General features: G+C 44.9%; 1 protein-coding gene across 3 annotated transcripts in view; it reads right to left on the bottom strand.

Annotated features, from left to right (window-relative positions):
* INTS12 (integrator complex subunit 12) overlaps positions 1 to 24,877 on the bottom strand; it is a 523,496-nt gene that overhangs the window by 51,861 nt on the left and 446,758 nt on the right. For all 3 annotated transcript variants that reach the window (XM_044061307.1, XM_044061305.1, XM_044061306.1), the window contains exon 6: positions 12,294 to 12,446. In XM_044061307.1, coding sequence (XP_043917242.1) covers positions 12,294 to 12,446 — 153 coding nt within the window. The remainder of the gene's footprint in view (positions 1 to 12,293; positions 12,447 to 24,877) is intronic.

The following is a 24,877-nucleotide window of genomic DNA, read 5'->3' as shown; positions in this document are numbered from 1 at the left end:
ATGAGACAGCAACCAAAGCAGGATCCAAGACTTTGATAATCACCGAGGGTTACCTGCAAGCAGATAACCCAAATGTGATGACTGCAACAGTGAAACACGAAGACATCCAGGACTGCAACAGTGAATACACTTGAACATCTACATTTATGGTAAGTGTACACAACTGTACTATGTTCTTCATGTTTCACTGTTGCAGTCATCACATTTGGGTTGATTCCCAAAGCTGAAGAAAAGGGTGGAGGCATTCAAGAAGATTGGGGGCTGGCTAGGATGCCCTGCAAGACTGCGGTGGCAAAGCCTGTACTGGATTTGGAAAAGAAGGGCAGGTGGTAATGCTTGGTGAAGGTATGAACAAATGTCCCATGTTGCAACCTCCAGGATATCCCTGGTGGGGACACCTCTGAGAAAAGCTGCAGAGATGGAGGTTGCTCTTGTGGAATGTGTCCTGACCCCCTTTGGGGTGGTTTCCCATGCTGTTTGTAAGAGAAGTGGATGCAGTGTGCTATCCATTTGGAGATTGTTTGTTTGGATATGGCCTTGCCCTCTGCTCCTGCAGCAAAGCTAACTAGCAATTGATCGTTTTTTTTAAAAGATTTAGTCCTGTCCAGGTAGAATCTGAGCTGTCTGTACACATCTACAGAGTGCAGAATCCTTTCCCCCTTGCTTTGTGGGTTAGGGAACAAGGTGGGCCAAATGAATGGATTGGTTGAAAGCCACACTGGACACCACTTTAGGCAAGAAGGATGGGTTAGCCCTGAGGGTGACCCTGTCAGCATGGAAAATGATGAAGGGCTCCACAGCCATAAGTGCTTGTAGCTCTGATACTCTTCTAGCTGAAATGATGGCCAGAAGTAAGGCTGTCTTCCAAGAGAGAAATTTTAACTCTGCTGAAGTTGCAGGTTCAAAGGAGGGCATGGTGAGCTTTTCCAACACAAAGTTAAGGTCCCAGGCTGGGGCAGGAGCTCTTCTGGGTGGCCTTAAGTTGTTAGCTTAGGAGCTGTTTGATGAGAGGGTCTGCAATTGGGTGTTGCATGAATTCTCCATTCCACTCGGTCAGGAGTGTTGGGATGTGAGGTAAGCGCCCTGGTGGCAGGGGTGTCAGGCTGCGCATCAGTCGGTACCAGTGCTGGTGTGGCCAGTCTGGGGCATTCAGGATTGCCCTTGGTTTTTCCTCCCTTATTTTGAGCAGTACCCTTGAAATGAGTGGTAGAGGGGGAAATGCTTGACAGAGAGGTTTACTCACTGGAAGGATAGAGCATCCACTTTCCAGGCCTTGCTATGAGGTTCCCTGGTGCAGAATTTGCTGAGCTGGTGATTGCAATGGGAGGAAAATAGGTCTACTTTCAGGGTGCCCCATTTCTGGGTTATAAGGGTGAAGGTTCTGTGATCTAGCTGCCACTCATGTGGGTCTAGCAGGTTTCTGCTTAAGTTGTCTGCCAGTGAGGTTAGAGAGCCTGGCGGGAATTGTCCTAACAGGTGTAGTTGCATGGCTGAAGCAGTGTGCCAAAGGGTCATGGCGAGCCTGCAGAGAGGATAAGAGTGAGTCCCTCCCTGCTTGTTGATATAACACATCACTGTGGTGTTGTCTGTTTTGATTAGTAGAAGCCTCGGGGAGAGTAGGGGTCTGAAAGCTGTCAGTGCATGCTGAACAGCTAACATCTCTTTTAGGCTGATGTGCAGATGTATTTGAATTGGGCTCCATTGGTCTTGAATGCACCTGCCGTCCAGGTGAGTACCCCAGGCATATTCTGATGCATCTGTGGTGAGGGTCTGGGCGGCATGGGGTTGTGAGAAGGGAAGTCCCTTGTTGTGGTTGCATGCTGCTGCCCACCAAAGATCTTTCCTTAGACAAGGTATCAGTGGTATAAGGCTTTTTAGGAATGAGTAGAATGCAAGAGAGGCCATGAACCTTAGAGCTTGCAGGATTTTCCTTGCGGATAACTAGGTTCTGGTGGCTAGTTGAGAGAAGTAGCCTGTGAGGTAGGCTTGTTTTTCTGGAGTAAAGAATGCCATCTGGGATGCTGTGTCCAGGCTTGCTCCCAGGAATACAATTTTTTGTGTAGGGACTAGTTTTGATTTCTTTTCATTGATAGTATACCCCAGGGAGATCAATAGGTCCTTTACAAAGGACAGGTGCTGAAGCAGCTTTTCCTGACTGTCTGCCTGAATCGGGCAGTTGACTAAGTATGGGTAAATTTGAATATTTCTTTGTCTGCAAAAGGCAATGGCAGGAGCCAGACATTTTGTGAAAACTCTAGGAGCAGTAGATAAGCCAAAGGGAAGCACAGAGAACTGAAAGTGCATAGATCCTGCCCTGAAACATAGGTATTTCCTGCATGATTCTCTGATTGGGATGTGTAGGTAGGCCTCTTTTATGTCTAGGGTGGTTAACCAAGCATCCTTGTAAAGCATAGGTAGAAGCTGCTAGAGGGTGAGCATTCTGAATTTTGGAATCACTAGAAAGGTGTTTAGAATGGATAGATTGAGGATGGGGGCACCAAGTGCTCTCTTTCCTGGGTACCAGGAAGAGTCCGGAGTAGAAACCTTGGCTTATCTGCTCTGCAGGAACATGCTCTATGGTCCTCATGGAGAGCAGGGAAAGGACTTGCTTTTTGGCCTCTGCCCACTGGTTTGGAGGAAGACCTGGGAACCATTTTGGGCTTGGCAAAGTGTGGAAATAAAATTTATATCCCTGAGACACTATGTTGAGGACCCAGCGGTAGTTGGTAATAGTGGCACATTTGCCTGCATGGAAGGAAAGTATTCCTCCTAGGGGCACAAGCAGGTGGGCAGAGGGAGTGGGGGTGGAAGTGAAAAGTCATTGTGAGTTCTTACCGTAAGGTGGTGGCTTTGCACTCCCTGCTTTTGAAGAGGAGGAACTCTATTGCTTAGATCTCTGCATTCCCTGGGGCTGTTGTCAGGGGGTCTGCTTCCCCTTGGTCTGGCCTGAGCTGGCCTGGAGGGGGCAGGAAAGGACCGTGGTTGGATGGCAAGGCCTACTGAACCTCGGAGGCTGAACCAGTAAGAAGTCTAACTGTCTGTGTAGATTTAGATTTTTCTTCCATCTTTTTTAAGATACTCTTCTGCCTTGGTGCCAAATAAGTTGTCTTTGTTCAAAGGTGCGTCCAATAATTTGGATTTGACATGGTCTGGTAAGGTCTGTTCCTTAAGCCAAGCATGCCTTCTAATGACAGAACCAGTGACTGCTGCCCTGCAAGATGCTTCTAGGGCATCAAAACCACACTGTAAGGTGTGCTTAGTTACTTGACTTGCAGAATGCATTAACTCTTGTAACTCTATTTTCTGCACAAGCAGGAAAAGAATATATTTATTGTCTGAGTAGTTCCAACGTATGTTGCTGATAGTTCAGCATGTGAAACTGGCTATTTAATGCTGTAATAGCAAGAGTAGCAGAGGTGTATAATTTTTTTACCCTGTCTGTCTAATAGGTTCATAGGTTCATAGGTTTATAGGTTCATACTAGGCTATCTGCCCGAGGGCATTTACAAGCCTAGCCCATAGTTTTGTGGCTTACGCCACCCCCCAGTATAAAGATGGGAACTATACCTTTACTTTTTTGCTGCCAGTGACCGAGCAGTGAGACATCCCAGGGGTATATCTATATCTTCTCTCTATCCATTCCAGGTCAAGATTTCTCTTGAAGGAGGCCCAATGGTCTGCATATACCGGGATTGGGATTTTATTTGGTAGCATGTCTAGTCTGAGGAATCTGAATCTATCCCTCCAGCCAGTCTATTAATAGTCCGCGTCTGGTGGTTCTTGCTTTGAAGAGTGGGCTGTTCATGGAATCTGGGTTTTAGGGTGGAAGCATATTCATCAAATCGTATTGACTGTTAGGCAAAGGGCTGTCTGAATAGGTCACCCGAGTTTGGCGAGCGAATGAGCGGAGAGGATGCATGTCTCTTTCACTCTTTTTGGTGAGAACTTTTTGGTGAGGAACTTTTGTGGCCTCTTTGTGGCCTCAGCTCCAGCAAGTGTCGGGTGGGATACATTACAATGATGCATGGGGCTGAATCATTGGTCTATCTCCGATGATGATAGTAGAGAGAGAGAATCCCTGACTTGATGCCAGATGAGATGAGAATCCTTCCATGATACTTTATTTTCATGGGTGTCCTCCTAACTACTTATACATGGGAGTGCTGGTCCAGACTAACTTCTACCTTCTGTGTCCCCATCTTCTGTATAGTGCTTTGCCACCTACCATGTTTTCATTTGGTTTGGTAGCTAGGTAATTTTTGGTTTTTAACTTTATTTTGGCTTTTTGGCATTTTATCCGTTTCTGAGACCAGTTATCTGAAGATCCTCTGTGTCAGATGTGTGTTCTGAGGTCAGATGTATTTTATTTGTAAGCCTTTTTTTTTTTCATCCCACTTTAACTTTGTCAGTGCTTTGCTTTTGTTTTACCTGTACCACCTCCTGTGTTTGCTTGGCTAAGAAGTGCAGGCTTTGAGAGTGCTTTGGCTGACACCTGTCTGACACCACTTGTGACAGGCTGAGCCAGCCAGAGCTGTCCTGTCTGCCAGTTTGTGGGTTGCAGCATGCAACCAATTAGGTGATTGTGATATGAACATTTAAGCGATTTGTTTTGATGATGACTCGAGTGGAACCTGTATATTGCCCCAGCCAGATTGAGGCAAGCTGTATGGCAATCCTGATTAATCCATCAATGTTGCCTTTGACTGTCAACCAAAAACCAAAAAATCAAAAGTCAGTAATGACAAATGCATGATCTGCCTATGGAAATGAAAACAAATAGTCTGCAATTCCATTGCTCTTTCCTTTATGATCATTTTATGAGGTCCATTGCTTAAGGGATGGCTGTGCACATCCAGCTAATGGTCCACTATCAGGGTCAGGAGGTGGGCACCGCGATTGGAGTCACCGACCGTGAGCCAGATGCGCCACTCCTGGAGTCGTGTCCAGAGTGTAAGACTATGATTAAACAGCTGTCCTAAACCAGGGTTTCAATTCTGTGAGTTCACAAGTGGAGCACCAGACCGGGGGACACCATGTGGTTGCATTTTGCTTTGGAGAGCAGTGAGAGCATTGGTCACTTGGGCACTGGAATGTTTGGGGGGAGAGATTGATTTCCTTTGGGGAGGGAGAAGATGGAGGGTCTCCTGTCAGGGAGGGCGAACTTTACACGTCTCTGGATACAGTTCTGATGTACACTTTGAATGTAATCTGAGTTCTATTTCTATCTAGTTCCTTCTAGGTTGGTTTAGCCCTCTTTAAAGGCTTTTCCTCCTCTTCTTTCTTATTATTTTCTTTTTTCCTCTTATTGTTTTTTGGGATGATTTTAGATTTTTATGTGTTACTTATTTGTTTATGATGTGTAGTCTCTTTAAGGGTTTTGTACCTTTTCTGGATATCTTGTTCCTTTGGCCTTTGGGTTTTGCTTTTGTTTAGTTTGTTGTTGGGCTGGGGTGTGCCTGCCTTTTGTGGCTGAGCCCAGCAGACTGGATTGGCTTACTTGGATTACCTTATTGTGTGCTTTGCTTGTGCTTTATTTCCAGGCATTTCTAAGAGTACTGTTTTCCATTTTACTGTGTCTTAGCGGCTTGGGGATTTAGTTCTGGCTACACTGGTGTTTAAAAGGAAGTTTTTTACTGTGGTTGTTTTTTTTTGTGGTCTTGAGATTGTTAGGGAGGGATGGATGAGTGTTTGTTCCGAGATCTTGGGTGTGACATTGATGATGAGATCAGGTTGTTTTTTCCATTGTTGTGGATGGTGAAGTAATGTTCCTGATGATTGCATTTATGGTGTTGTCTATTGTGGGGGCATGTGGTAGTTGCGCTATGGCTGTGGAGGGTGTTTGGGGGTTATTAGCATGTTTAGTCTTAGGGTGTGTATTTGGGCTAGAGTTTGTGTTAGTGGTTAGGGTCATTTTCTAAAGATGTATTTTGGTGTTTGGTTTTAGGATTGGTTTGTCTGATTTTGTTGTTTGCCATGTAGCCAGTACAATTTGTGTGGTAGGTGTGGGTGTGGTTGATTGCGTGGCTCTGCTGCTTGGTCTTTGTGCCTGCAGTGTCTCAGCCTAATAGTGCAAGTGGATGTGTCCTTGGGTGGTATTGTCCTTGATTTGGGGTTAGCCCTTGTCTTAGATGGGTATTTACCAGAGGCAGCATGATTCCCCATTTTGCTGGATAGTGCTGGTGTCAGATCTCAGGTCCTGCACATACTGCGCATTCTCTCCACAGACATTTGAGACTCTGTAAGAGCAGATTTAGAGATTTTTACTCCTTATTTGGAGCCCTGGGTTTTATTGTTTTTTTTTTTCTTTTTTTAGTAGGTTTTTGTGTTAGCCTTAGCCCTAGCCTTAGAATTGAGTGTTGCAGCACAGCCTCAGGCCAAAGGAGCTGGTCCCTGGGTGCCGCCCCACGGAATCAGAGGCTGACCATTGTCCCATCCCAGGCAGACAGACATGGATTCCTGATCCCCTGACTTGAGGTTATTACATGGCAAATCCTTTGAATAAACTTGTTAATCTGCATATTCTTAATGTGACATACATTCTTACTTACTGCCTAATGTTCAAGGTCATGTGGCCACTCGGATACAGCTCCTCAATAGGGTCTTTCTCCTCATCTACATCAATCCTGAGCTCTCTCAGGTGTCTTTTGAATGAAGATGACAGAGACTTCATTGTGTCTGCCAAGTGTTGAGATGACTGTGAGTATTTGTACCGCCATGGATGACTGGGTCCTGCGTTATGTGCTGTGACCTACTGCTTACACCTTTCCTCTACCTGGTCCTCTATGCAGTCTCTGGTCGGTACTGTGTCATGACTCAGTCTGATCTGATGTCCAGCAGATGTGGGCTTCATTGTGTTGCAGGTTAGGTGTGTGACATGTGTTGCAGGTGTTTTGGTGTTCTTGGTGGTGGTTGTGTTGTGGTTGTTACTGGTGGTGGCCCTTTGTCTTTGTTGATTTTTGACTGGTTCTGAGGTGTGTGTCTGTGTGTGCCGCTGCTGTATTTCTTGTGATGTGTTTGTGTGAGACTGGGAGTATAGTGTGTGTGTGGTGGTGCATTCTCTATGGTTGTGCTGGTAACCTTGAGAGTATGTGGAGCCTGGAGTCCTATGTTGTGGATACAGCCTATTCTTCCTTGTGTATTGTTGGTTGTTGAGAGGAGGGAGGAGAGGGTTGAGAATGTTGCAGAGGATTGTACAACATTCCCCTGTAACATGTCTGAGATAGGGAGAGGACACTAGCAACTGATCCCCCACATGCTAGAAGGACTAGGGAAAAGGACTAGAAGGAAAACTGGAAAGACGACAGTGGAGAAGGGGGGGTGGGCCTTTGGGGTTTTGGGGATTTGGGGACAAGAGGTGCTAAGAGTACTGGTGCCAAGTCAGGGCTGCATTACTGTAAGAGCTCAAAGAGGGCTAAAGAGTCAAGTAGTCTTTTTGAAAGGTATGAGAGAAATCTTAAGCAGGTATGCTAAAGTAAAGAGGATTTTTAAGTAAAATTTGAAAGCTGTGTAGACTAGTAGTAGTGACTAGCAAGATGGGATTAAAAAGTAGTAGTGGATGGAGAAGGTTTTAAGTTAAGTTACTGGATTAAAAGTGTAGTGTGGATTGTTTTGGGACTATACTAAAGTATTAGGGTACTATGGTTGGTAAATTTGTGGAATGTAGGATTAAAAATCAAGTGATGGTTTTGTGATTACTAAATATAAGAAAGTTAAAGTAGAGAGAAGTGATGGTAAGATGATTAAAAATAGCAGATTAACATAGAAAGGAGAGCTATTAAACATAGCAATTTAACAATGCAACTAAAGGAAAAACTAGAAGGACAAGTAATGCCAGACTCAGGACAGAAAAATTAAAAGGAGGCTGTTAAAAAAAACAGAATGCAAGCAAAAACAGAAAAAAGGTAAAGAAACTGTTTCACTCAATAGAAAGCAAGCAAAGCAATACAAAAATAAAAAATAACATAACCTCCTCTTTATATTCACTGCTTCAATACAAAGTAACAACAATGTAAAGCCTCCTTTCACCACCCAACTGTTAATGCTCGGGAATCCTTATCTGAGAGGGTGGGATTCTTAGCAGAGGTTGCTTTGATTCCCTTAGGTCCTTGAGAGATGACCTCAGGGTCAGCAGTAGGACTTTTGAAAAGAAATTTGCGAGAGTCAGGGACACTAATACCTGTCAGGTTTCCTGGGAGCAGGAGGGAGGAGACAGACTGGATTCCATAAAAACATCATCCACAACATCCAGGACAGGATGAATGGCCAGAGGTCTGTGCTGTGGTAGATCTATGAATTCCCCGAGTAACTTTTTAGACTGAGGATAGTCCTGACATTCTCATTGGAAATGCTCCCTTAAAGTATGTAGGGTTTCGCATATCTTCATATTCAGATACATCAGTCATCGGACTCCTGCTCAGATAAAACTACTGGAGACAACTCTCTATTCCTTTTGGAAGGGGTAGCCTGGCTTCCCCTAATAAGCATTATAAGGTCTTCCACCATTTTAAGCATTTGAGAGTGAGGCAAGAAAGCAGATGCCTGAGCTTGGGTCGTTGGTTTTTGAGTGTGGTTCATACCCTGGGCCTTAGAAACTTGGTTGTTTTCGAAAGAACTGAAGGCACGAAAGAAGACGTCGGTCTGTGTTGAGTATCAGTAGTGTGAAGTTCTTCCTCAGAATTTGGTGCCTGCTCAGCGGCTCTGGACCCATGCAAGGTAGAGACATCCGCAGGATCCTTAGTCGAAGAAGAGTCTCGTGGCATACCGAACTCCGAAAGAGTCTCGGTAGCGGCCTGCGAATCCACAGAAGTGGGTCATTAGGGGTTGCAAAAGCACCTCATTGAGGACCGGAGAACTGACGACTAGCTTAACGGAAGAGTTGTTGGCAGTTTTGGACCTGCGCAGTCTCTGTCTCTGTCTTTATCCTTACATTTTTTCAGAAGATCGGTAGTCGGATAGCTTACCGAAGCCATATCGGAATTCGAAAACTGAGAGCAAAAATATCTAGCTACAATAAGGGCCGGACAACGTATAGTTCTGGCGTTGAACAAAGCACAAAAGCGACAGCGGGGAATGTCATGGTCTGGGCCTAAACAGGTGACGCAATAAGAATGGAAGTCTCGGTGTGGTATTTACTTTCCACAGGCGAGACCATTGTTAACTTTTTCTGACATCAGTTGGAGTAAGAAAAAAGGATCCCCAATGGAGTACTTAGTTTTAGAAGACTTCAATTCGAAAAAAAAAACTCAGGTAGCGGCAGACCGGAACTCGTGCAAACTGCTTCTGCTTTGTGCTCTTCGGCAAGAAAGACTGATGTAATGGCGTTGGCTGCTGTTTTTATACCACTGGCTAGTTGATGTTAGTCTTGGAGCGACAGCAACCGACACAGAAATACTAAACCTCTGGTATTCTGGCCGACTGAGGGCTACCCCTGGCAGGATAACCCAAATGTGATGACTGCAACAGTGAAACACAAAGAACATCATGCCTAGGCTTCACTAATCATCTTTCGGCTGTTCCCATTAGGGGTTGCCACAGCAGATCACCTGTTTCCATTTCTTCCTGTCCTCTGCATCTTGCTCTGTCACACCAACCACCTGCATGTCCTCTCTCACCACATCCATAAACCTTATCTTAGGCCTTCCTCTTTTCCTGTTACCTGGTAGCTTCATTCTTAGCATCTTTTTCCCAATATACTCAGCATCCCTCCTCAGCACATGTCCAAACCAACGTAATCGTGCCTCTCTGGCTTTGTCTCCAAACCTTCCAACCTGGACTGACCCTCTAATATACTTATTCCTAATCCTGTCCACCCTCGTCACACCCAGTGCAAATCTTAACATCTTTAATTCTGCCACATCCAGCTCAAACTCCTGCCTTTTTGTCAATGCCACTGTCTCCAACCCATATAACATAGCTGGTCTCACTACCCTCTTGTAGACCTTCCCTTTCACTCTTACAGGTACTAGTCTGTCAAAAATCACTCCTGACACTCTTCTCCACCCACTCCATCCTGCCTGTACGCTCTTCTTCACCTCTCTTCCACACTCACCATTACTCTGAACTACTGACCCCAACTCATCCACCTTCGCCACCTCTACTCCTTGCATTCTCACCATTCCTCTATCCTCCCTCTCATTCACACACATATATTCTGTCTTAGTCCTGCTGACCTTCATTCCTCTTCTCTCTAGAGCATATCTCCACCTTGCCAAGGTCTCCTGCAACTGTTCTCTACTCTCACTACAGATCACAATGTCATCTGCAAACATCATAGTCCACGGGGACTCCTGTCTGATCTCGTCTGTCAACCTGTCCATCACCATTGCAAATAAGAAAGGGCTCAGAGCTGATCCTTGATGTAACCCCACCTCAACTTAAAGGCATCCGTCACTCCCACAGCAGACCTCACCGCTGTCACACTACCCTCGTACATATCCTGTACCACTCTTACATACTTTTCTGACACTCCTGACTTCCTCATACAATACCACACAACTCCTCTCTAGGCACCCTGTCATATGCTTTCTCTAAGTCTACACAAACACAATGCAACTCCTTCCGACATTCTCTGTACTTCTCCATCAACACTCTCAGAGCAAAGATCGGATCTGTAGTGCTCTTTCCTGGCATGAAACCATACTGCTGATCACTAATCATCATGTCCCTTCTTAACCTTGCATCCACTACTCTTTCCCATAACTTCATGCTGTGACTGATCAATTTAATCCCTCTGTAGTTACTACAGCTCTGCACATCACCCTTATTCTTAAAAATCAGTACCAAAACACTTTTTCTCTATTCCTCAGGCATCCTCTCACTTTCCAAGATTTCATTAAACAATCTGGTTAAAAACTCCACTGCCATTTCACCTAAACACCTCCATGCTTCCACAGGTATGTCATCTGGCCCAACAGCCTTTCCATTCTTCATTCTCTTCATAGCTATCCTTACTTCCTCCTTGCTAATCCATTGTACTTCATGATTCACTATCCCTACATCATCTAACCTTCTCTCCCTCTCATTCTCTTCATTCATCAACCCTCAAAGTACTCTTTCCATCTCCTCAACACACACTCCTCGCTTGTGAGTATGTTTCCTTCATTATCCTTTATCACCTTTACCTGCTGCACATCTTTCCTAGCTCGGTCCCGCTGTCTAGCCAATTAGTACAGGTCCTTTTCTCCCTCCTTAGTGTCCAACCTTTCATACAACTCTTCATATACCTTATCCTTAGCCTTCGCCACCTCTCTCTTTGCCATGCACCTCATCTCCTTATACCCCTGTCTACTTTCTTCATCTCTCTGACAATCCCACTTCTTCTTTGCCAACCTCTTTCTCTGTATACTCTCCTGTACTTCCTCATTCCACCACCATGTCTCCTTGTCGTAAAAATGCTAATAATAACTGTATTAATGAATATCTCTTTTGAAAAGCATTGTTAGAGAAAGGAAGGAAAAGAAATAACAGAGATATGAGAGTATAGAAAAGCAGCCTAAGTGGCAGTCAGGTAGAAAGATATGAAAACGTACTTTTTTTGTTTAAAACTTTACAGTAGTTATAGAAAACTGTCAGAAAGTATATGTAGATCAACATTATGAAGAAAAGTTGTAATTCATCTGTCATTTTGCTCTCTAAAATGACTTACAAATCTAAAATATGTAGAAGGTAAAGGTGCAGAATATATGTATTTGCTTGAAGCAGCATCAGCTAGATCGACATGTACGTATTTTAAACATCAACATAAAATGTTTTCTTATGTTCTGTTTGTATACTCTCTGTTTCAGTTGTTATCTAGTATACCAAATTTTGAGATTATGAATATTTACATATATGTATACATTTAGTTAATTTGTTTTAATTGGTAAGTTTTTGCAGTTTGTTTTATTTGGGATTTGGCTGTCATCTTTGAAGTTCATGAATATCTTGCAATTCATTCCATTGTTTTGTTTTGCACTCTTAACTATAACTGTTAACTATAACTGTTACTCTACAGGCTAGAGTTGTGGCTGACAGGACTCTGAAGACCAACTCACCCTTCTTGTTTTTTAAATGCAATAAAGAAGTAAATAGACAGATACCCGGGGGGGGGGGGGGGGGGGCACTTGAGCTTGCAAGAAACTGCAGAAGTTGCTGACAGAAAAGGAGTCTACGGTGGCCAGTTCAGGGATTATAGTTCTTGGAGTGGATCGAAACAAACTTGCAACATTTTATCAATTTAACTTGTTGCATCACATATTAAAAGATCCTGTAACTTAGAATGAATTATTGAAACATTACACAATAGTACATCATACCTTGACTTCTGTACGTTTAAATGCCTGAAAGGTGGTAGGTGTTTCCTGCTTTAGCTTTATTTCTGGCTTCTTGACTAGTGGATCCTTCACTGCTGGAACAGCAGATATTAGCGATGGTGATGTTTTCTGTGGTGGCTTCTGTGTCTTTTGAGCCTGTATAGGAAACAGATCCCAGATTGGATAAAGGAATTAATCATTTTCAGAAGTAAACCATCACTAAACAGTTAACAATTAGAATACTTGCTTAGTACAGACATGATACAACCAGTTGAGCTGAACCCCTCCCTTCAGCTGTTTTAACAATGTTATGTTTTTAAATGGCAGATGGCATAATTTGATTATTGGCACCGGATCTGTACTGAAGTACTTCTTTTTACGACTGCCACCTGCAGTAACCTTCATATTCCTGATCTTTCATTCCAGTATTATTTTAAGTACAGTAACATTGCCCTATTCACTTCTATTTACTATAAAAAAGCCCTCCTCCTACTTATAAGTCTCATTCTAGGTTAAAATATAAGAAGCACTTCATCATATTGCCATTCCATGGGGCTACAGCCAGGATTTCTGGAAATGTACACCAAAGAAAAATGCATTCTAGAATGTAGGCAGACTTCTTCTAACCCCCATGCAGTGCATGCTTCTGGGCTATATACCATTTCAATAGTGAAATGAAGAAACCAAAATCCTAAAATGAAAGGCTTAAGCAAAAATCTAACGTTTCTAACAAAAAAAAAATAAAAATTTACAAAATAAGAAGTTATGTACTCACCATAACGTTCCATCTGAGTAGGTAAACTTCATTTGGCAGCAACCAATGGGTCTTCGGATCCATATCGGATCCGAGCCGGCAGTTTCCAACAGCAGAGATCCAAGCTCCAAGCTCCTCCCCTTACCCATAATCCCCTGCCAACCCTACCTGACCTCAGATCGAGTTTGCCTAATGCAAGACCTGCACCAAATAGCCAGCCTATGGTCTGACCTCGATACAATCAGATGACAAAATAGTAATATAAACATCAGACAGTCAGGGGGAAGGAGGGGGGGACGGTTGCTGCCAAATGAAGTTTACCTACTCAGATGGAACGTTATAGTGAGTACATAACTTCTTAATCTGAAGTAGTTAACTTCATTTGGGCATCAACCTATGGGCCAGAGTCCCCAGCTACCTAAATCTTGGGAGGTCCTCATGGAAGGATGTTCCGGGGCACTGCAGAGCCAAAGGATGCTCTCCCTCTGGAGACCAGGTACAACTTATAATGATTTATAAAGGTATGAGATGAAGCCCAGTGGCTGCCAAATAAATTTCATCCAATGAGACTCTAGAACGAAATGCAGCAGATGTGGAAATTGATCTAGTAGAATGGGCGTGGACTCCTGGTGCGGCCGGAACTTTCATATGCTAGTAGAATACACTGTGAAATCCACCTGGATAGTGTGACTTTTGAAACTGATTTTCCAAAATTAGATTTAGCAAAGGAAATAAACAGCTGGTCTGATTGCCTATGACCAGCTGTTCTGTGTAAATAGAAACGTAGTTGTCTTTGAACATCCAACGAGTGCAACTTGTATTCGCCTTTGTTTTGGTAATTGGGAAAAAAAGACATGTAAATTAATAGTTTGATTGATATTTGACTCGGAAGCAATCTTAGGAAGAAAAGAGGGATTGGTCCTGAGGGATACTCTATCTTTGTGAAAGGTCAAATACGGTGGCTTGGCGGAAAGGGCTTGTAGTTCAGAAACCCTTCTGGCCGAAGTGATAGCGACGAGAAATGCTGTTTTCCAGGATAATAGTTTAAGATCCACTGAAGCTGCAGGCTCAAAGGGAGGAGCTGTCAAAGCCTGGAGCACAAGTGCTAAATCATCCTTCACCGGGGGTCTTAGTAGGAAGGTACCCTTCAAAAAGGCCTTACACAATCTGGTTGAGATCAAAGGGCCTAGGTCACTCCCCACGTGATAGTGCGAAATTGCTGCCTGCTGAACTCTGACCGTGGACGAGCTGGCTCCTTGGTCGAAAAGTCCTGACAAAAAGTCTAACACCGCAGGCAATGGAGCCGTAAAGGTGTCTAAGTTCTGTTGCTCAGCCCAAATAGAAAACCGTTTCCATTTGCTACCATAAAGCCTTCTAGTAGATGGCTTGTGGGCCGCCACTAAGATAGCTTTGACTGGGGAAGAGATACCGGGAGTCCTAGCTAGGAGTGGAACTGGAGCAACCAAGCCGTGAGCTTCAGATTGTCCAGATTCGGGGTCGGGAGGTCTAGTGGGTGCGAGATCAGATACGGAATGGGATCCAGAATCCAAGGAGGATTCACTAGATGAGACCGTAGATAAGGGAACCAAGCCTGACAAGGCCAGAATGGGGCAATGAGAATTATTCTGCTCCACAGCCGTCTGGCTTTCTGTAAGAACTTCAGCATTACAGGAAGAGGAGGGTAAGCATAGAGGAGACCGGGCGGCCAAGCATGTACCAGAGCGTCTCGGGGGGGATTCCCCGGGTGGGGGAATTAGAGCGAAGTAGCCGTTGCACTTCATGTTTGAGGGAGAAGCGAAAAGATCGCAACAAGGTTGACCCCATTTGGAGAATATTTGTTTTGCTACTTCGGGATTCAGAGACCACTCGTACGGCGATAGAATCGTATGACTCAGTTTGTCCGCAAGGATGTTGGACCGTCCCGGAATGTGCGTTGCTATGAGAAAGCGGTTGGTGGAGATCGCCCATTCCCACACTCTCATGGCCTCTCGGCAAAGTGGATAGGACCTGGTTCCCCCTTGTTTGCTGATGTACCAGACTACCGACATGTTGTCCGTCTGGACTGCAATAGTCCCAATGGGAAGAAGGCTCTGGAGTGCTTGCAACGCCAACAGCACCGCCCTCATCTCTAGGACACTGATATGCAGCGAGGTCTCTTTGTGGTTCCACGTGCCTTGGACTGTCCTGCCTAGCCAATGCCCCCCCCCCATCCAAGGAGAGAGGCGTCCGTGGTCACCGTGGTTAGGGGATGGGGCATAGCAAAGGGCCGACCTTTGAGGAAGTCTGGGGACTGGAGCCACCACAGAAGGGCCTTCCTGCAAACCCTGCTGAGGCGAATGGGATGGTTCAGAGGGTAATGCAGGAAGGACCATTGGACTTAGAGGGTCCACTGCAGGACCCTCATGTGCAAACGCGCCATGGGCAGCAGGTTGATGGCAGCTGCCATCGACCCTAGGGCCCTCAAGACCAGAGCTGCTGAAGGAGCTGGGAATTGAAGAAAGGCCCGCACATGGAGTCTCAGGGTTTGAAGTCGGTCCGAAGTCAAAAAGGCTAGGAGCCAGCTTGTATCCAATCTGGCTCTGATGAAGTCTATGATTTGTGTAGGCAGAAGGGAAGATTTTCCTACATTGACTGTGATCCCCAGCCAGGGAGCTAGACAGAGGAAAGAGTCCCTGGCTGCGCAGAGTAGATGCCTTGTGGGGGCGGTCAGGAGCCAGTCGTCCAGGTAGGGGAAGACCTGAATTCCCTGGAGTCTCAGGTGGGCCGCTATCACTGACAAAACCTTGGTAAACACCCTGGGGGCTGTGGTGAGACCAAAGGGAAGGACCCTGAATTGGTAATGGCTGGCTCCTAGCCAGAAGCGGAGGAACCTCCTGGAGCGTCTGTCCATCAAGATGTGGTAGTACACATCCTTGAGGTCTATAGAACACATCCAGTCATTCTCCTGCAAGAGCGGGAGAATGGATTGAAGTGTGACCATCCGGAACTTTTCCTTGGTTACTGACAGGTTCAAGAGGGATAGATCGAGGATTGGCCTCAAGTCCCCCGTCTTTTTTGGCACCAAGAAGAACCTGGAGTAAAAGCCCGATCTGAACTGGTCTGGGTACTGAATGGCTCTTTCTAGCAGCTGCTGGATTTCCACAGCCGCGGCCTCCCTCTGATCGAGGGGGACATCGGGGAGGAATCTGGGATTGCGAGGGGGATGAAGAAACAGGATTTGGTAACCTCTGGATATGATACGAAGCACCCAGCAATCTGTCGTGATGGACTCCCAAGCTGCCAGGTGCCTCGAAAAATGCCCCCCCTGACTGCCTCCAGAGTGGAGCAGTCGGATAACCCCTCAGGGTTGCTGCGTGGGCCGATCAGAGAATGATTCTCTGGACCCAAAACTCCTCGGACCCCCTCTGCCCCTAGGGCGGCGTCCAACCTGTCCTCCTCTGCCTCGGAAGGACTGGGTGTCCGGAGCGTCACGGGACTGTTGTGACTTCCGGAACCACATCTTCTTCTGTCCCTTTTGGTTCTTGGAGAAAGACCTCTGGGGAGCAGAGAGGCGGACTCCGACGGCAGACAACGTCTTCCCATCCTTTTCACTCTGGACTAAAGTTTTCCATATGGTTTTGCCAAAGAGGACAGAACCATCAAATGGGGCATTAGCGAACGATGCCTTAAAGAGTTCTGCGAAATCACAGTGGCGGAGCCACGCCTGTCGCCTCATGACGACGCCCGCTCTGCTAGCCCTAGCGGCTCCTTCCGTAGCATGGGATAGTAGCCGCATAGAGGTATTAGAAATAGATCTTAGAGTGGCCATTCGGGTAGAGTACACCTGCTTGTCCTCCGCCGACATCGACTCCGGGGGCGACCCAGCGTACTCTTTAATAAGGTCTCGCTGGAGCCATATGACATGTGCCATGTAGTTCTGTGACCTTACCGAGAAGGTAGCTGAACTGAAGACTCGCTTCCCAAGGTGGCCCATCGCCCGAGAGGATGGACCGAGGGACTTTCTTGGGCCAGTTCCCTCTTGGTGGCTGCCGCCACCAACATGGCATCTACCGGGGATCCCTTACTCCAGTGCATTCTGTCGGAGGGGGGACTAAGTATCCTATCAGGTCTCTTCGGGACGGGCTCCACAGTGTCCGGCTCCTTCCAAGCCCTGGTAGTGATCAGGTCTACAAGGGGGTCGGCTGGAGGGGACACCCAAGAGGTAGACGGGCCTGCTTCAAATGCCTCCAGGAATACAGATTCGTCCGAGGTAGGCTTTGGGGTGGACCACCCTCCCCTTATCCTGAGCATCTCCATGATGTCTCCAAAGGAGACGTCTTTGGGGGGATGATCTTGGGGAGCCTTCCTCTTCCTCCAAATCTGTGTCCTCTGTTAAGGACTCAGGGAGTCCAAGTGCCTCCTTTTGCACTTGCGCTTGTGAGGGACCTCCTCGGGGGGGCTGTCCGAGGAGGCCTCACCAGGCTCATCATGTCCCAACAAGAGAACTACCTGGGACGTTAGAGCAGGCTGTCCCTGGGGCCAGGTGATGGAAGCCAGAGCCAACTGAGAGGGAGTGTGGGGCAGAGCTGTAGCTGTGGCCGGGGGCCTGGAATCCCTCAACAGAGTCCTCTCCACCACGTCGAAAGCCGAAGGAGAGCTGCTCTCTCTGGGATCCGAGAGCAAACCCTCCCACGGATCCGATGAGCGGATCGGGGCCGGCACCGATGCTATCAGATCTGAGGCCAGTAAGCTCCGACCTGGACGGAGCCGAAGGCAGACTGACACCCACAGATCCGAAGCTCAGTTCTTGGCTCCAAGAGCTCAGATCTGCCAAAAAGGGACCCGACAGACTAGAGGGCGCTGTCAGCGCCGAAGTACCCGATACTATCGGTGCTGACACACCCCCGGCTCCAACGCCGCTCGGCTCAGTGGACTCCAAACCCGGGAAGCGGGTTGGTGAAAGAGCAATCATGGCGAAAGAAGGGGTCGAGCTCCCCCCCGGAGGGGGGAAGGCAAGAGCACTCCCATCTGCAGTTGGGCCTGGAGGAATCTTCTCATCATCTGGTTCAAATTTACGTCCATTAGGCTTTTATTAGACCTAGAGGAGGCCACAGAGGCGGGACGGGAGTGCCGCCTCGATGACCTCGAGGGAGATCGGGCCTCCTCCTCCGGCCCCGGTGAGAAGCAACGTGACCGGAGCCGAGAAGGAGACGGCTCGGAGGTCTTGGAGGGAGAAGCCCGCTTAGCTAGTGGGGCCGATGTAGAGGCCTCGGCCTGCCGCTTGTGGTGCTTCTCCCTGCGCTTCTCTTTTCTGGCTTCCCTATCCTCCTGGCCAGAGGTGGGAGGTTGAGTCCCGGCCAGAGGAAGGGAAGCAGTCGTGGGTAATGCCGCAGCTGTGGCAGGCGTCACGGGGGGACTGGAGGTCAAAGCAGAGTCCGGGGGCAGAAGTCCCGCCAGTATCAACTTCGACCTCCAGTCCTTAAGTGCCCTGGGGTTGAACGCTGCGCAAATAGCGCATCCAGAGGAGAGGTGATCAACCCCAAGGCACAACACTCACAGAGTGTGGCCATCTGCTGGGGATAGCTTATGGCCACACTCGGTACATTTAGAAAAAAATGTCTTTGGGGCCTCAGACATTACTGGAAAGAAGACACACACACTAGGCCCCAACCACACACACACACACACACACACACACACACACACACACACACACACACACACACACACACACACACACACACACACACACACACACACACGCCCTAACGCTCTCACGAGGGGGGGAGGAAATAACCTAAAATAAATTTGAAGAGAAAAACTACAAGGGAAAGCTAAACACACACACAACACTCTTATGACAGAAAAGGTAAAGAAAAGATCAAAATTTTCTCACAAGTCTTAACTAACGCCTGGAACTCAAGGATCAAGCTGCTGGCTTCAACCGCGGCAAACTAGATCTGAGGTCAGGTAGGGTTGGCAGGGGATTATGGGTAAGGGGAGGAGCTTGCAGCTCGGATCTCTGCTGTTGGAAACTGCCGGCTCAGATCCGATATGGATTCGAAGACCCATAGGTTGATGCCCAAATGAAGTTAACTACTTCAGATCAAACGTTATTTAAGCATATGCAGTTGTGTACATTGTATAAGCCTGGCAACAGCATGGTCCATCCAGTTATCATGTCTGTAATCACTGTTTTATGTATAAACACCTCTCTCAACTAACTTGCACTGTTACATCCTGTATCTGCAATAAATTCACAAAATATTTCCTGCAACTTCCCCTCACTATTGTCATGTCACATGAAATTGTTTCTATGAATTATCTACACCCTTCTCCACTGATAATAGTGCCACTGTTAACATTTTTTACACTATTCAGTGATGTGCTAAATCATTTGGCTATGTAAGGCATATCATGTTGAAGAATGATTCCTTAAGCAGGTGCAGTTCATATACAGCTATGGTAATGTCACAACAGTTGAAACCTGGCATGCTGCATTAAATTGATGCAAGAAATTGCTGTCCCAGCAGCAGTGGAATGCTCATGGAAGAAAGAGGACAGTAGTACTGACACTTAGTCTCTGCAACATCATCACCATCACCACTCTGCTCTGTTCTATGTAACTAGGCATCTTTCAGCACTTGTCTGTGTTAAAACAGGGTTACATAAAGATGGATGCACACAGTATAAGATTTTTTTTTCTTGTATTTGGCATATCTACCTGCCAGATGACAAAAATCATGGAGTACTGTCAGAGAACTGATTTATTTACTTGAGATTCCTGCTGTCTGACAGGCATGGAGGTTTCATGGTAGTGCATGTTAGGATGCAGCATGCCTCTGAATTTCAACTGCATTTGTCTGCCACTTGCACAGTAATTAACTTGTTTGTGAATTCTACTCCATGATTAATGAGCTGACATGATGCACATCTCTTCCCTCTTCTCCACAGCCATTCACTGAATGACTCGGATAAGAACATCAGAGCCTTTTTACTTTTTTTTAGTCCTAGCAGTTAACCAGATATGCAAGTCGGCAAAACAGATGTACAGTATAGCTGCAGAAGTAGCTTTCAGTCCCTCTGCCACACTTTAATATAACCACAAAACAGCAAGAAATGCAGAGTAACCAACAGGGATTATGGACAGAGACGTGTCGTCCTTAGTTAAGAATCAAGGGTGATGAAGACCCATGGATTTGGCGTTTGGAGCTGCTCCTTGCAAATGTTACCACATTACACTACATTGCTGTGGTGGAGGTAGTTATATACCTTACTGGGAAAAGATATTCCATGAAATGTGTGCCTCTATCACCTGTTTTAATACATGTTCTGAGACTGGCTATGATGCACAGCTGTGAGAAGAATCAAGTGTGTTCAAGATTGAGTTGTAGTAGATATTTCATTTTAAAGTGTCAGAAAATGGACCATGACACTAAATGTAAAATGAAAGGGTCTTTTCTATCTTATATGGGCAGTAAGTGTAGCCTTTGCAGGTTGCAGGGGTATTTGGCTGCAAGTTTACTAGCTATAGCACATATAAGGTACAGAAGACAATAGTCAGCCGGGGACATTTCTTTCTGGAAGAATCTGTTTCACCAATCCTAAGAAAACTTTTTGTGCAACATGGCGTGTTATATATCTTCTTACTCTGTTGCGGAGGAGGTCACCATGATATCTGAGAGGTACAGAACAGTAAGTACACATTCATTGCTACAGCTGTCAGGTCCAGGAACATCCCAGCTATCTAAAACAATTCTGAGCTTGGAACTGGTACCTAAGATCATGCACTTTGTTTTGATGGTATTCAAATTGAGTTTTTTTTTTCTGTTAACCATTTGAACACCTACACTCAAGTCCTAGTGAATACTGTTTTGGAACACTGGAAAAGGTTTCACTGGCAAAGTCTCTCTACAAGCTTTATTATCAAAAGAATGTGAAGCAGAGTCCCCTTCTTACTGATGGCTCACTTTTGTATTTCCTCCTTAGCCTGTTCTGCATCAAAAAATTACTTTGACCCTCCAAGAAAATATATTCTGAATACAGCTTGAATCTCATATCTGCCTCTTGGCATTCCTGGATTACTGGCAAATTTGGCTTCTCTTCTGCCTGCTGTACTGTGAATAATCATTTTCCGCAAACATTCTACTGCCTCCAACTTTTAACACTTTGCCCTTTTGCCACAGTTTTGTCAGGATCAACCTTTTCTGTATCTTTACTAATACAGTTTTTGGCTGTTTTCTCAAGGCCATGTTTGAAGCATACATACAATGTGCTCTCTTTCAATTACCAAATCCTTCTGTGGAATACCAGTCCAGTTGTGTATTTGTGCCTTCATAAAATGAATACAGTCTGTTCCTTCTAGCTTCTCTGGTACATCAGAAATTTTCAGATTTTCCCGGTGTACTCTGTCCTCTAAATCTACAATGTTTGAAACATCTCTTCCTGAGCAGTCTCATACTCAGCCAGCCTTTTCTTTATTTTGACCTGCTCTATCAGTTTGTCTGAATATTTGTTAATACTGCTTGCATTTTTCACAGCCTTTTTTATTTGAGTTGATATACTCATTCAGTGTTTCACTTATTTTAATCATCTCTAAGCACATTTGACTTATTTTTTCCTCTAGAGTACTGGAAGCCATGTCTTGCAGGAAAGTTGGAGCTTGAACTTCTTTTTTGTTTAACAGCTGCATGATTCGTCTCATTGTTTTCTCCTCGCCTTTTTGAGATGAATTTCTTTCAGACTCCCTTAATTTCTTCTTTTCTGGCATCCAGGTAGTGTACTTACTAGTCAGTAACTGAATTTACTAAAAGTGTCAGAGTTGCTGGCCCTTATCTCTTATTTTCTTTTTTTTTCACACTAGGAAAAGAAGTTAAGCTGCTGATCAGTATGCAGCCATCTTGGAAGTCCACCACAATCTATCAAATTGTTATCCATTTAAATATTTGTATATACTTGTTATATTGTTAGTGTAAAATAATTAACCTACCCAAGCTTTCAAAGTTGCTGTAGGATGCCTCATTTGGGGGTATATTTTCTGACATTAAAAAGTACAGTTTTGTACCTACCATAAATGTAGATGTTCGAGTGCTAATACAGCTGCAGTCATAACAGATGGGTTTTCCTGCCGTCAGGCGGGTCCTCGGTCGGCCGAATTCCAAAGTCTAGGTCCGGCGTCGGATGTTGTCGCTTCTTCCCTGACGTCAGTGCGACAGGGGTATAAAAGAACCAGCCGACGCCATTGGGCAAAACATAAATTTATGTAATAATGCAATGCAATATAATAAAAAAAACAGTAGTTGCAAGCAAATACACCATAAAAGAATACCCCAATGAGGTTGTATGAGGAGGTGTTAGCCATTAGGCCTGTCCCAAGAGGGGAAGGAGGGAGGGAAACCTGGACTGCAGCTGTATTAGCACTCGAACATCTACATTTATGGTAGGTACAAAACTGAACTATGTTCATCATGCATACAGCTGCAGTCATAACAGATGGGTAGAATCCCAAAGCTAATAAGGGGTGGTAGGCACTAAGTGGAACTAGGAGGAGCCAGGATGCCCTGCAAAACTGCAGTGGCAAAGCCCGCTCTAGTTTTGGAGTATAATGGTAGGTGATAGTGCTTGGAGAAAGTATGTACAGAACTCCAAGTGGCTGCTTCCAAAATATCTTTGGTAGGAACCCCCCTGAGGAAAGCTGCAGAGGTAGCTGTGGCCCTTGTGGAGTGAGATCTGATGCCTGTAGGTACAGTTTTACCATGAAAAGAGTAACAAAAGTGTATGCAGTGGGCTATCCATTTTGAGATTGTCTGTTTGGAAATAGGCTTCCCTTGAGCACCTGTAGCATAGGACACAAAGAGTTGCTCTGATTTTCTGAAAGGCTTTGTTCTGTCCAAATAATAACGGAGCTGTCTGTGTATGTCCAAGGAATGTAGTAGTCTCTCTCCTTTGTTTTGTGGATTAGGGTAAAAGGTAGGTAAGTGGATAGCCTGATTCAAGGCTAACCTGGATACTACCTTTGGCATAAAGGAAGGATTGGTTCATAAGGAAACTCTGTCCTGATGGAAAATGATGAAAGGCTGTACAGCTATGAGGGCTTGTAGTTCCGAAACCCTGCGTGCTGAGGTGATAGCCAGAAGGAAGGCTGTTTTCCATGACAAATATTGCAGTTCTGTTGAAGCAGCTGGCTCAAAAGGAGGCAGGGTCAGTTTTTCTAGAATGAAATTGAGGTCCCAAGCAGGTACTGGTTTGCTTCCTTGGGGGTTTTATATTCTTAGCCCCTCTGAGGAACTGTCTTAAGAGAGGGTGAGAGAATAAAGGAGGATCAGTGTTGTACTCTGCAGAAATGGCTGAGGCATGTATTTTGATGGAGGAGAATGAAAGTCCACTGCTTAGCATCTCAGCTAGGTACTGTAATATTTGAGGTAAATTCAGTATTCCAGGATTCTGACCCTTTTTCTGATTCCAGGCACAAAACCGTTTCCATTTTGCGGAGTAGGCTTTTCTAGTAGAAGTAAAACACAAACCCACGCACGTTCAAGCTTGCACGGCCCAAAGCAATATCAGGAAACAAACAAAGGCCAGCAAATCGGTTCCAAAGGCTTTATTGGCAGTAAAGTAGGTGCTGAAATTACACCATATACTCTCACAGCAACATATATCACCAAACCTCAAACTAGTTTCGGTAAACCACCTTCATCAGTGAGGAAAAATAGAAAAGACATTCTCCAATGGAAAAGCTCCATATATATATATATATATATATATATATAGCAGTAGCCAATAACAAATGGCTTTCACTTAACAAGCACAATTGATATTTAGAATGTGCAGCATATAAAACATAGTTTAATAAATTGCACTTCCCAATAAAATCAGTATGCAGAATGGGATGTTTATCAATGTTCCAAACATAAATGTATGACAAAGATATATAATATATATAACTAGATATGACCAAAGGGATACAGTGTGTGATTATATATATATATATATATATGTAAAATGTTAATTATAAGTGGTCATTCAGTCCAGGTGGAAATAAAGCACCCAGGTGTATAATCCAGTATTTTTCTTTGTTACTTAGAATACTTTGCCAACCCAACTGATTGTGTCTATTCCCCTGAATCTTGTCAATAACTGTAAACATAAATTTGGAAGATTTATGTTTAATAGAGTGTTGATATAGGGCATTGCTGACTTTTTGATTACGAATATCACTACGATGTTCACCTATTCTGATTCTAAGGGAACGTGAAGTTTTGCCTACATAAAAAGCATGACAATGGCATGTGGCCAAATAAATAACCCAACTAGATGAACAATTAGCAAAAATACGGGTATCAAATATCTTGCTTATATTGGCACTTGAAAATTGTTTAATTTTATTGACATTTCCACAAGAAGAGCAATGACCACAGGGAAACGTCCCCAATAATTCATCCCCAGATATGGTCAGTTGCCTATAAGTGGCACCCCCACTATCCCGATGTTTGTAATGGGAGAATAATGTGCCTAAAGTTTTGCCTCCTGTAGGAAATGGAACATTGTTTAGTCAGTGTATGAAAATAATCATTAGCCAATAGTATATTGCAGTTGTTATTCAGTATGTTTCTAACTAGTTGATGGTTTTTCCCAAAAGTAGTAATAAATCTAATGGTTTCATCTGTAGTACCATCCTTCTTTTTATACTGTAATAAATCACATCTGTCATGTTGATCTGTCCATACCCTTGCTCTAAAAATGTCCATATTTGAATAACCTCTGTCCAAAAATCTCTTGTTCAAATCCTGTTTGGCCTCCTCATAATCCATCGTTGAAGAATTGATGATATTGTGATTTAGGAATGTTGCGGATG

This window comes from Protopterus annectens, chromosome 2.part0, assembly GCF_019279795.1.
Source record: "Protopterus annectens isolate FY-2018-M chromosome 2.part0, PAN1.0, whole genome shotgun sequence".
In the NCBI taxonomy this organism is placed as follows: domain Eukaryota; kingdom Metazoa; phylum Chordata; order Ceratodontiformes; family Protopteridae; genus Protopterus; species Protopterus annectens.
The sequence above is the reverse complement of the archived record's forward strand: the minus strand, read 5'-3'. Positions and strand labels throughout refer to the sequence as shown.